Below are 11,659 nucleotides of genomic sequence, written 5' to 3' on the forward strand. Positions count from 1 at the left end.
TGCCCTCCCAGCGCGCACCCCCACCCCGCGTGGCGCGTGCCCTCCCCGCGCACCCTGTGTGGCACGTGCCCTGCTGGCGTGCGCCCCAGCTGGTACGGGCCCTCCCTGCGCGCCCTACATGGTACGTGCCCCCACGTAGTACGTGCCCCCCCCCCGTGGGCATGTCCGCTGGTACGCACTTGCGTGATACGTGCCTTCTCTGCGCGTGCGCCCATGTGTTACATGCGCCACACGCTCTGCGTGGCACAGGCCCTCTCCTCGCCCCTGCAGCACTCTTCTTCCTCCCCGAACACATGGGGACCTTGAAGCCGGGCATGGGGCTCCCGCCAACCCCGGCACGGCCCTTGTTTCTTGGTGTGTGGGTTCAGTCTCACAGTAGATACGGTAGAGGTGTTGTAAGAAGGATCCGGGGTTGTGGTCCGAGCCCCTGGATGTTCAGTCAGGAGCAGACTTACTCCTGCAGGTACGATGTGGCAGGCTGGGACGGGCCATGGTGCCCGCAGCACATAGGAGGAAATGTGGAGTGCAGGCTTTTTCAGAGCCCTCCGGGAGCCCTCCCCAGGCGAGCCAGGTCACAGTCAGGCCCCCTGGGCGGGGCGGAGATCACCCTTCCCCTGGCCAGGCTCCACCAGGGTTGAAGGTCAGCCGGTGCTTATGCCTTCTCAGAAGGGGATCCCCCAGATTAGGCCAGCCTGCTCCGTGGAGTATTCTGTGGGTCGTGGGGTGCTCTCGTAGGCCAGTGAGCCTGGCTGCGAAGGCAGGGGGACATCTCCACTGCGTTACTGGACTTAGGAGGCAGTGCAGTAGAGGAAGGGCCTGCCACACACGGCCACCCTGGTCAGATGGAAGGCGTGTGGTGCTGTAGGCAGAAACCACCTAGGTGAGCTGAGATTCGACAGTGGTGGCCGTGAGAGCTACCCGTGGAGGATGGGTCGAGTGAGGGGAAGCAGAGAAGGCTGCGAGCAGACGGCATTTGGCTGTATCCATGCCACTTTCCCTAGAGACAAATGGAGGGGGATACTTGTTACAAAGAAAGAATGAGCTCAGCTTAGTAGGAGAGCACAGTGGCTCCAACCTGTAGTCCTAGCTGCATGGGAGGCAGCCATGGGGGAGCCCTGACGTCAACCAGAGGCTGGGGGTTGTATGGTGTCATCCTGAGAGACACAGGGAAGCACAAGTAGCAGCCCAAGTTCTGCTTGGCATAAATCAAGACCCTGTCTTGAAAATATCCAAGGAAAAAAGGATAGGAGGCATGGCTCAAGTGGTAGAGCACCTGCTTTACAAATATAATGCCTTGAGTTCAGTCTACAGTACCACCACCAATAGTAATAATAGTGAGCTTAAAAATGTATGAAAGAAAAAAAACTAAAAGGAGAAGTGGAGCCCCAATTAGAGTTGGAAATGAGCACACTCCTGTCAGCTAGCATTGGAATATGTGCACAGCAAGTGAATACAGACATGGAGACTTAAGCTTCATGGTCTAGCCTGAGCTACCCTAAATGAAAGCTGTGGTCCAGCACTGGGGACTGTTGCTTTTCAAAGAACGTGGTACACTTTCATCAAAGTTGGCTGCTTTCCCACCATCTCAGGATGAAAGAAAAGAATAGCCAGTTAAACTCCCAGAGTAAGGCTGAAGGAAGTCATAACCAGCAAGAATCACAATGAACTCTAGAAAGACAATCTGTAATTTCAGGAGCCAGTTAGCCCCTGGGAACACTGATGCGGGTGGCAGTGACTGCAGGTCTGTGTGTGAGGAATGGAGGGGGGTTGCCACAGCCCCTACAGGCAGTGGGGACATCAGGCTGTGTCACCAACAAATGACGTGACAGTGCGTGAGATGGGGATTCTTCTGCAACAAGTGTAACTTTCCAGAACGGACACACAAGAGAGAAAACCCTGAGGGGTCCTATAGTTACCCACAAATTAAGTCTGCAATAACTTTTCTAAACAAAGAGAAGCCTAGACCCAGAGTCCTTTGCCAAGATTTTAAGCCCAAATCTTCCAGAAAACAGAGCAATATTTGTTATAAATAGCTCTCCAGGAGCCATTGGAGTCACAATGGTAAACATGAAATTAAAGCATTGTCTCAGGAAGGCAAAACTTACTTCTGCAGAAGGGTGTGCTGTCAGCCAAGCAAGCACACAGAGTGGGCTGCTCCTCTATTTATCCTCAGTGCAGCAGGCCCCGCCCCTCTGCTCTGATTGGTTGAGCTCAGGTTCACAGTCTGCTCATGATTGCCTAGTTTGAATAGAGTAAAATATATTTACATAAGGTGACTTTGAAATAAGACTAACTGTACACAATCTCAATATAGTCACACCCTCTGCCATCATATTTAGTTTATAGAAGTGATGTACAGAGGGATTATTATTACCTGAGTCAGGTAATGAGTACATTTCCTTTTGTACAGTAACCCTCTGCTATTGAACAGTCTGAGGTCTTAATTCCATCTTTAAAGAAACCAGTTTAAGGCAAAACTTACATTTCAAAGTTTCTTCCTTATCCTGTAGCAGTTCTTCTTTTCTTTACAGAGAGCCAAGCTACTAGGCCAAAGTAGGAACTTTTAAGAAACACGCTTTTGTAGAAAAGAGTTTTCCTCATATATTGATACATTCTAAGTTACTTATGAAGTCAACACAACTGATTCCCATTGTTATTACAAGAAAAGAAAATGCAGACTCATTTCTCATAAACACAGATGTGAGAATATAAGAAGCTATCAAGTGCAACAACACAGAAAGCCAGTAAACTGCGACTGAATTTGTTTGGTGAATACAAAGGTTGACGCAGTATCCTGAAGTCAGTGAGTGCAAATGAACAAAGTAACACGACAGCCAGTGTAGCTCAAGTAGACTGAGCGGTCAGGACTCACATGCGTTGTTAAGGGGAGGAAGGTGAGATCCAGGCTGGGTTTGGTTGCCTGCATAGATCCTTGGACCCAGAGCTCTGTCTTCTCTGTCCTCAGGGGAATAAAGGGGATTCAGGCCTGGGCTGTGGGCTCTAGAAGCTATGGGTCCTGAGCGTCCCAGTTCACCTGACTGGTCTCAGGCTCCAGGCCCCGAGCACAGCTTCCTGGTAAGGAGTCTGCTCGCCATTGCCTCTTCTCTTTCAGATGGATGAAATCAAAGGGAAGGATCGAGTGATCCTGGCCCTGGAGAAGGAGCTGGGCGTGCAGGCCGGGCAGACGCAGAGGCTGCTTATGCAGAAAGAGGCTTTGGATGAGCAGCTGGTTCAGGTCAAAGAGGCAGAGCGACACCACAGCAGTCCCAAAAGGGAGCTCCCGCCTGGCATCGGGGACATGGCAGAGCTCATGGGTAGCCAGGTGAGGGCCCGGGCCTCCACCATGTCCGGGTTGCTGGGCGGACTGCTCAGCCACCGCTTCCTCCTGCCTCCTTCGCCTGCCGTTCTTTGGCCTTTCCTCCGTCCTCGAGCTTCCTTGTCCTCCCATCCATCCCTTCTTTTGGTACATTTTCTTCCCATGCTCACTGACATTTAGTGTGGGCCAGGCCCAGCATGCAGCACCAGCGGCAGACCTTCTCTGCCTCCTGTGGCCACAGCTCAGCTGCCGAGGAAGACATGGTGCCCTTGGAGGAGGGGCACGTGATGGGCGTTCCGGAGGGAACCCAGGCAGGACAGGGAGGGACAATGGCAGAATCCTGAAGACCAGTAGAAGCTGCCCCTCGCCCCCAGCAGCAAATGCAGGGGCACTGGGGCAATTACTGGACTCTTAGCAAAGTTGCAGAGGAACATTGGTCCATGTTCATTCATTTGCTGCTGGGGCACCTTTAGTGAATGACGTGTGCTGCATGTTGCAGGAGGGGTGGACGTTCTAGTGTAGACAATCTGCCATGGAGGGATCCCGGCTTATCCTGGCATGTGCTGGGCCTCTGTAGGAGGTGCAGGAGCGGGGGTGGGCTTCATCTTGAGGTCCCCAAGGGCTGGGTGTTTGGGAAGCCTTAGGAGGATTTCAAATCTCTGTCACCTGGAGGCAAAGCGTACCCCACAAGCACGTGAGAAGGCTTGGAGTGCTTTCTACCTTCCCGCCCCACACGGCCTCTCAATGTGTGTCACCTGCCACACCTTGTGTGGGCTTTGGAAGGCTCCACAGAGCCCTTCGAAGCAGCTTCTTCAAAGCACACATGAATCTTGTTTTTTAATTTTTTTTTTTAGGATCAACATATGGATGAGCGAGACGTGAGGCGATTTCAGCTAAAAATCGCTGAACTGAATTCTGTGATACGGAAGCTGGAAGACAGAAACACTCTCTTGGCAGACGAGAGGAGTGAACTGGTAACCAGGCCAAGACTGGTAGTGTATGGAGGGACCCAGGGAGGGGCTCTGGGGCCAGGAAATGCCTCAAACATGATGTGAACACAGAGGCCTCCTAGCTTGCTTGCTTTCCTATTGATTCAGAAAGTCTTAACACGTGGTCCTAAAAGAAATGTGCCATGGCCTGTTTCTGCAGGACGTCATCCTCAGAAAGCAGGTAGAGAAGGCAGCGAGCAGTGTGAGCATGTCTGCCGCAGCGCTGTTTATAGTGGAGACCAAAAACAACCAAGCGCACAGTGGCTCCATTCTCAGACCCTGAGCTCAGGAACCACGGAAGCTTTGCACACCGTCAATCCTTAAGAGCAGTTAGCTGGCAGGAAGTATGTACCCAGTATATTAAGTGATGGAAGCAGTTTTCAGAACAAAGATTAACAGCCATCATTCTGGAAACTACCAGGGACAGAGCTCAGGCTGGAGCCCCGGCTAGGTTTAGCGCTACCGCCGCACCTGGCCCAGGAGACGGGAGGCTGCAGGGGGCGGGGTGCCGACGTGGCTCAGGGCCTTGCATGGTCAGTGATTGGTCTCCCACGTGCAGAGCATGTGGTACCTCCTGGTCCCTGTGTGGCAGCGATGCGCCTTTGGGTGCGAAACGTAGGAGAGGAGTCTCCACAGTCATCAGAGGCTGGCCTACCGAGGGCCTTGAGCACTGCTGGTCTCGACGATTTGACCTACAAACCCACTTCCTTTTCCTCTGATAGTGAAGAGGCATATTTAAACACAAATTGCTCGTGTGTTCCCTCTTGCCCACCTTGATACCATCTAGAAGGAAACCCCTGAGCATCCACCTAGCTCACTCTGTATCTCAGAGCAAGGCCCAGAATAGGGAAGGGCATGGCTAGTTTCGGGAAATTCAGTTTCAGAGCTGGGTACCGTGTAATCCCAGTTCTCAGGAGCCTGAGGCAACTTAGGCTACATAAGGAGAACCTATCCAAAAAATAAAAATCCGGATATTGAAGATTCCTTCCATAGTTGGTTTGATAACATTTATATTATTATTACCATTACTACTACGGAGGGTTGAACTTGGGGCCATGACCCCTCTCTTTGCTTTCAGTTTGTTTGTTTTTGGGATAGGGTCTCGAGGTTTTGCCCAAGCGGCCTTAGACCAAAATCCTCCTACCTCCACCTCCAAGGTAGCTGGGAATACAAGTATGCACAACTATTCTGGCTCTTTGTGGTTTTAACAGGATAAAAACAAATTCATTTCCCTCCACTGGTTTTAAAGGCAGGTTGGCTTTAATCACTACTACATCTGACCTATTTCCACTCAGCACAGAGACACTCAGGAGCCAAATGACAGCTTGCTGGGTGACTCAGGGAAGAAACTGGCAGCTTCTAGCAATCAGACCACGCCAGCACACTTGTAGCATGGTCTCCAGCCTGGGGGCTGCCACACGACCCCCACCAGCCCTCTTTTTGTTTGGCTGTTGTGTTTTGCAGCGAGGGATTTTTTTGTGCATATTTTTGCAGTTTACTTCTCTCCCCCCAGACTTAGTGACATCTTCCCTGCTGGTTTGCACAGCTCTGTCCATCTTGCATTGCATGTGTAGGGACCTGAGGTTCTACCTGCTGTAACCCACATGGCAGTGCCCAGGCTGCTCCTGTTCCTGTGCTCACAGTGAACGCCCCCATGGGGAAGTCCACGCCTGGCTCTGCTGCTGGGGCCTCCTCTGCGTGGGGTGGATTTCTAGATGCAGGACCGTGTCTACACAACTCTGGGTTTTCAGACACCGTCAGTTTCACAACCAGTGTCTGAACACAGCGGGCTCTTAACCAGCTTCATGCTGGCTACTAGCTCTAGTAAGCCTGCTAGGTGTTCCTCCATGCTCAGGTTGTGGAGTGTCGCATGTGGCCAGGGCCCATTCAGGTTCCTGATGAGGCCTTGGTGTCACCTTGACTGTCCTCGTGATGTTTGCAACAGTACTAGACATTGGAGCTGTTTACCTTGTCCATTAAAATCTCATAAAGTCACCAATTCTGACTTCAATCTTGGTGGGTGCTGCCATTTTATAGCCAAGGAAATGGAGGCTGAGAAGTCAACCATAATCAGCCGGAAATGGAGCCTGCCCCAAGGGTGCTGTGCTCAGAAGGAAAAGGAAGGTGCCTTAATAGTGTAACACCCCATTCTTTCCACAGCCAACTGTGACTTCTCCAGTCTGTCTCATTGATCTGTCCTCCATATGGGTTGTTCTAGAAGGTGAACCCGTCACCACCAGGTTCTTCTCCCCAGGGGCTGGGCTGGAGGCAAGATAGCCAAGAGGGGCACAAGAGGGGCTCCAGAGGCTGGGGGTAGAGCCGTGAGGAGGCATGACGGCACTGCCCAGCACTGAGCCTGGCACTGGCGGACTGCGGGCTGTGGTTTGAAGACTGTGGAGCCGCAGCCAGTGTGTGATGACTGGGGCTGGGTGGCCAGGAAGATCAGCATAGGTGGCAAGGCTGACCTTCCTGTGTATGACCCACGACCTCAGACAGGTCAGCCACCCCAGCCCATTTGTAGGCCACCGGCCTGCTCCTGTCACCACTGACCAGGCCATCATCATCACCATCACCATCACCATCATCATCATCATCATCATCGTTGTCATCGTGGTGTGGCAAGGTTCAGCCTGGGGAGGTGCTGTCCCGTGTTTCTGGGGTTTGCTCCGTCTAGGACATAAGCTCTGGTGTTGGGAGCTGGAGGAGCTGTGGAGTCTCTGAGGTGTGGCCGGAGCTTGGCCGCGCCGGGGCCTTCAGGCCGCCTGACCAGTGTGTGTCCCACTGTAGCTCAAGCGCTCCAGAGAGACAGAGGTGCAGCTGAAGCCGCTGGTAGAGAAGAACAAGCGGATGAACAAGAAGAACGAGGACCTGCTGCAGAGCATCCAGCGCATGGAGGAGAAGATCAAGAACCTCACCAGGGAGAACGTGGAAGTGGTAAGTTCCTGCCGGCCACCTCCTCTAGCCTGGAGCCTCACGAGACCGAATCTCCAGGCTGGCGGGGTCACCGACCCCATCTCCACCCCGGAAGCCCACACTCCAGCACTGTCCCCGGTGTGTTCAGCTGACCCCCCACGTGCTTTGCAGAAGGAAAAGCTGTCTGCCCAGAGCTCACTGAGGCGCCACACGTCGCTGGACGACCTTAGCCTGACCCGGGACGAGCAGGAGATCGCCTTCCTGAGGCTCCAGGTGCTGGAGCAGCAGCACGTCATCGAAGACCTCTCGCTGGTACAAGGGCATGGGGCTCAGGAGAGAGGGGGCCTTGTGGGGAATGGGGGGCAGGCACATCATTGATGAGCCCTCACGTGTATGAGGGCGTGGGGTTCACGTCATCGATGACCTCTACTGGTAGGTGGGCGCCTGTCTGGGTCAGGAGAGGGAGTGGGCAGCCAGGTGCGATCGGGAGTTCCCAGCCCCCCTCCCATTCCCTGCAGTGCCCACATCTACTCGGTGCAGCCTGGGCGTCTCTAGAATGAGACCACGGCTACCTGGGAACAGTTTCCATGGCAACTCCTGCTTCTCCAATTGTCTCCTTGTTGGCTGCGGTTAAGAGACACCAGGGTTTTAAGAAAATCCAGCCTGATCTGTTCCTGAGAAGTCTTTGAATTCCTGACTTTCCTGATTAGTTAATTATTTTTTTTTCAGACAGACAATCTTGCTATGTTTCCCAAGCTGCCCTGCAACTGACCTTGTAGTTTATTCATTTTTTTAACTTAGCAGTTATAGGCATGAACTTGAATTTTTCTTTCCCTTCCCTCACTTCCCTCCCACCTTTTCCTCTTTTCTTTCCTTCCTTGGGTTTGAACTAAGGGTCTTGTACTTGCTAGACAGGCACAAAATACCATTGAGCCACACTCGGTTCATGACCAAGGTATCATAAACTTGAGCCTGCAAACCCAGACCTTGTGATCAGACTAGAGCTCAAAGGCCCTGCTGAAGCTGTGTGTGGTGTGTCATGACAGTTGGGGTGTAGATATTTGAAGGGGAAGCAGGAAGTAGACCTGTTCTAGGTGGGCGGGGTACTCTTGCAGGATGCCTGAGCTGGATTGTAGAGGCAGAATGCAGTCTGCCTGCCTCGGAGGCTTGTGAGGCCCCTTCATGGGTTTTTGAAGAATAGGTAAACAGAATTCTAGGAAAGGATTTGTCCAGAACTATCTTGTTCACTCTGTCAACTCTGCCCCTTTCAATCTTTCCTTCCTTGCCGCCTGCTTCCATCCATCATCCATCCATCATCCACTCACCCACCTACCTACCTATCTTCATTTTTTTCTTTACTTCATTACACAAAAGGTGCATCTTAGGATGAAAAAAATACCTCCATTAAAGAGATGATTAGATGAAGAAATGAAATTAAGACTAGGGAAGATAGAGACAGACTTGGTGGACGGTGGGCTGAGGCTGCGTGCCAGGTGTGGCCTGCTGGACCAGTGGGGTTTGTGCCAGAAGGGACAGCCCTGTTCTGTCTGAGTGCCATCCTCCCGTCCCTGTCCCACGGGGGCTGTTTCCACCACTAGTGGCCCTGGGTTCCTGTCTCTTTCTTGGGGCAGCTCTGTAGGGCAGGGTCCAGCCCTGTGTGACAAAGGAAGAACCAGGACCAGGGAGATACAGCAGTCACCTGACTATGAGGGGTCAGGTGAAGGCCGCAGGTGCCCCAAACTCTGCTGCTGTGCTGAGGGGCTGTCCACCTACTCGGGTGGACGGTCACCGGACCCCCACAGAAAACAGGCTTGCGTGGTATGGGTGGGACAGGGCCTTGTGTAAAGGGCTTATTGCTGCGGACCTTGACCCGCCCAAGCCAGGCAGGTGGACGGGTGCAGCAGTCAGGGAGCGCTCCGAGAGCCAGCGTGGTCTGACAGCCGTAACTGGTGCAATTGTATTTTGTCTCTCAGGAGAGAGAACGGTTGCTGCGTTCCAAGAGGCATCGAGGGAAAAGCTTGAAGCCGCCCAAGGTGAGCCTGGTTGGTGCCACACCATGGAGCTGTGGGGTCAGCTGGCATCAGGAGGAGAGGGGAGGAGAAGGAAGGGGAAAGGAAGGGAAGGGCGCGGAGAGCGCCGTGTAGGGGGATATGTGTGCATGTTGGGTGATGAAGCCCTGCTACCCCCATCTCTCAAGCATAAATTATGGTTGTGTGATGTGACCCAGTTTTGGTAATTTATTCACGAAAACTTACTGGTGCAATTCTGTATTTAGGCTTTGGGTGTATTCACCCAAATTGCAAACATATATCTTCAGACCTTTTGAAGGATTGCAGGACACTCAGACTGGCTTGTGCAGTCTAATTTCCTGTTCTGAAAAACCAGGAACTGTGTGTTTTGGGACAGTGCAGAAATTCACTCTCTGCTAGGCAGACACAGTGCCTCTGAGCCACATCTCCAGCCCTTTCTTGCACTGGTTAGTTTTAGGGTAAGGTCCTGCTGCCTGGCCGGGGTGCACTTGAGGTGTGATCTGTCTACTTTGGGCTACCTTTTGTTGCTGGGATGACAGGCATGTGCCACTGTTTTTCCTTTGAGATGGAGTCTTGTAGACTTTTCTGCCTAGGCTGGCCCAGAACTTCAGTCCTTCTGATCTTGCCTAAGTCTACAAGCCTGAGCCACTAGTGCTGGGCCCAGAACTGCACTCTTTCTGCAGAATGTAGGTCTACCATCTCACAGTGTTGGTGTCCAGATGTCCTGAAGTGGAGAATTGGGGCTTTGTGAGCTCAGATGCCCACGGGGCCAATCTGGGGTGGAAGGGAGCAGACTGGAAGAAATGGGAAAGAAGGGAATCCTCTTCATGGGTCATGACATGGGTCTCCTGCTGTACTGAACCATGCTCCTGCCTGTGTTTTCTTCTGATAGATGGTATCAGCGTAGTCCTTCTCTTCTGTAGGTAAAACAGCTGTATAGCTGGGACAGTGAGTGGCGAAGGACGTACAGCCTTGAAGCCAGGGTGACTAGGGAATGGTGGGGCCTGGGCCAAACCATGCCTAGAATACCGGTTGGTAGAAGATGGGCTGGCAGGTGTCTGACATCATACTTTCAAGTATGAGTCTGTAGATCAGATTTCTAGGGTTCACTTCGCAAAGTGGCAGAAAGTGTGTCTCTTAGACGGACAGAGATGTTTGTCCCAGTCACAGAGGCCTGAAGTCTGAAATCAGGACCGTGGCAGAGCTCTTCTGTGTCCCTCCCAGCAATCTCTGGCAGTCCCTGGTTTGCTGCTGCATAACTGTGGTCTGCCATACTTGTTGGAAGGTTGTTCCCTGTGGTGTGTGTTCATGTGACTGTCACTTTAAGGATGGGTCACTGAATTTGGACTCTTCTCCAGTATGAACTCACATAAATTTAATGATCACCTCTGTAATGACCCTGTTTCCCAAGAAGGCTGTGTTCTGCAGAGTTATGGTTAGGACTTCAACATCTTGTGAGTGTGTGCACATGAGTGTACACATGCCCATTTCTCTCTTGTGCAGGTACTAGGGTTTGAACTCAGGACATATAGTATTTCTGCTTGTCTTTTTTGCTCAAAGTTGGCGTTTTACGCCTCTATTTCCCGATTTTTGCTGGTTAGTTGGGGATAACAGTCTCTGTGGTTTGTCCACCCAAGGATGGCTTTGAACCTTGATCCTTACATCTCAGCCTCCTGAGTAGCTAAAATAATAGGCATGAGCTAACTGACTCAACTCTTTTTGGGAGGACACAATTCAAACTAGAAACTTTTTTTTTGGTCAGTCATGGGGTTTGAACCTCTGGCTTGGACGCTGTTCCTGTGCTCTTCAGCTCAAGGCGAGCACTCTACCGCTTGAGCCACAGCGCCACTTCCAGTTTTCTAGTGGTTTATTGGAGATAAGAGTCTCATGGGCTTTCCTGCCTAGGCTGGCTTTGCACCGAGAGCCTCAGATCTCAGCCTCCTGAATAGCTAGGATTACAGACGTGAGCCACCAGCGCCCTGCTAAAACTAGACACTTTTATGTAAGATCTAAGGATTTTATTTTTTTATTTTTATTTTTTTTGGGGGATCCGGTCGTGGGCCTGAACTCTGGGCCTGGGCACTGTCCCTCAGCTCTTCAGCTCAAGGCTAGTGCACTACCACTTGAGCCACAGCGCCACTTCCGGCTTTTTTTTTCTGCTTATGTGGTACTGAGGAATTGAACCCAGGCCTCATGCATGCAAGGCAAGCGCTTTACCACTGAGCCACCTTCCCAGCCCCAAATCTAAGGATTTTAAAACATACTTTTATTGTTATAAAGATGTTGTACCAAAAGCTGGGCGCTGGTGGCTCACAACTGTAATCCTAGCTACTCAGGAGGCTGAGATCTGAGGATCACGGTTCAAAGCCAGCCCGGGCAGGAGAGACCGTGAAACTCCTATCTCCAATAAA

At 51.9% G+C, this 11,659-nt stretch overlaps 1 protein-coding gene across 1 annotated transcript in view; it reads left to right on the forward strand.

Annotated features, from left to right (window-relative positions):
* Jakmip1 (janus kinase and microtubule interacting protein 1) overlaps positions 1-11,659 on the forward strand; it is a 59,600-nt gene that overhangs the window by 22,088 nt on the left and 25,853 nt on the right. Inside the window, exons 3-6 of the mRNA XM_013023910.1 lie at positions 3,113-3,322; positions 4,171-4,290; positions 7,093-7,239; positions 7,390-7,530. Coding sequence (XP_012879364.1) covers positions 3,113-3,322; positions 4,171-4,290; positions 7,093-7,239; positions 7,390-7,530 — 618 coding nt within the window. The remainder of the gene's footprint in view (positions 1-3,112; positions 3,323-4,170; positions 4,291-7,092; positions 7,240-7,389; positions 7,531-11,659) is intronic.

The sequence above is a fragment of the Dipodomys ordii genome, unplaced genomic scaffold, assembly GCF_000151885.1.
Source record: "Dipodomys ordii isolate 6190 unplaced genomic scaffold, Dord_2.0 Scaffold71, whole genome shotgun sequence".
Classification (NCBI taxonomy): Eukaryota; Metazoa; Chordata; class Mammalia; order Rodentia; family Heteromyidae; genus Dipodomys; species Dipodomys ordii.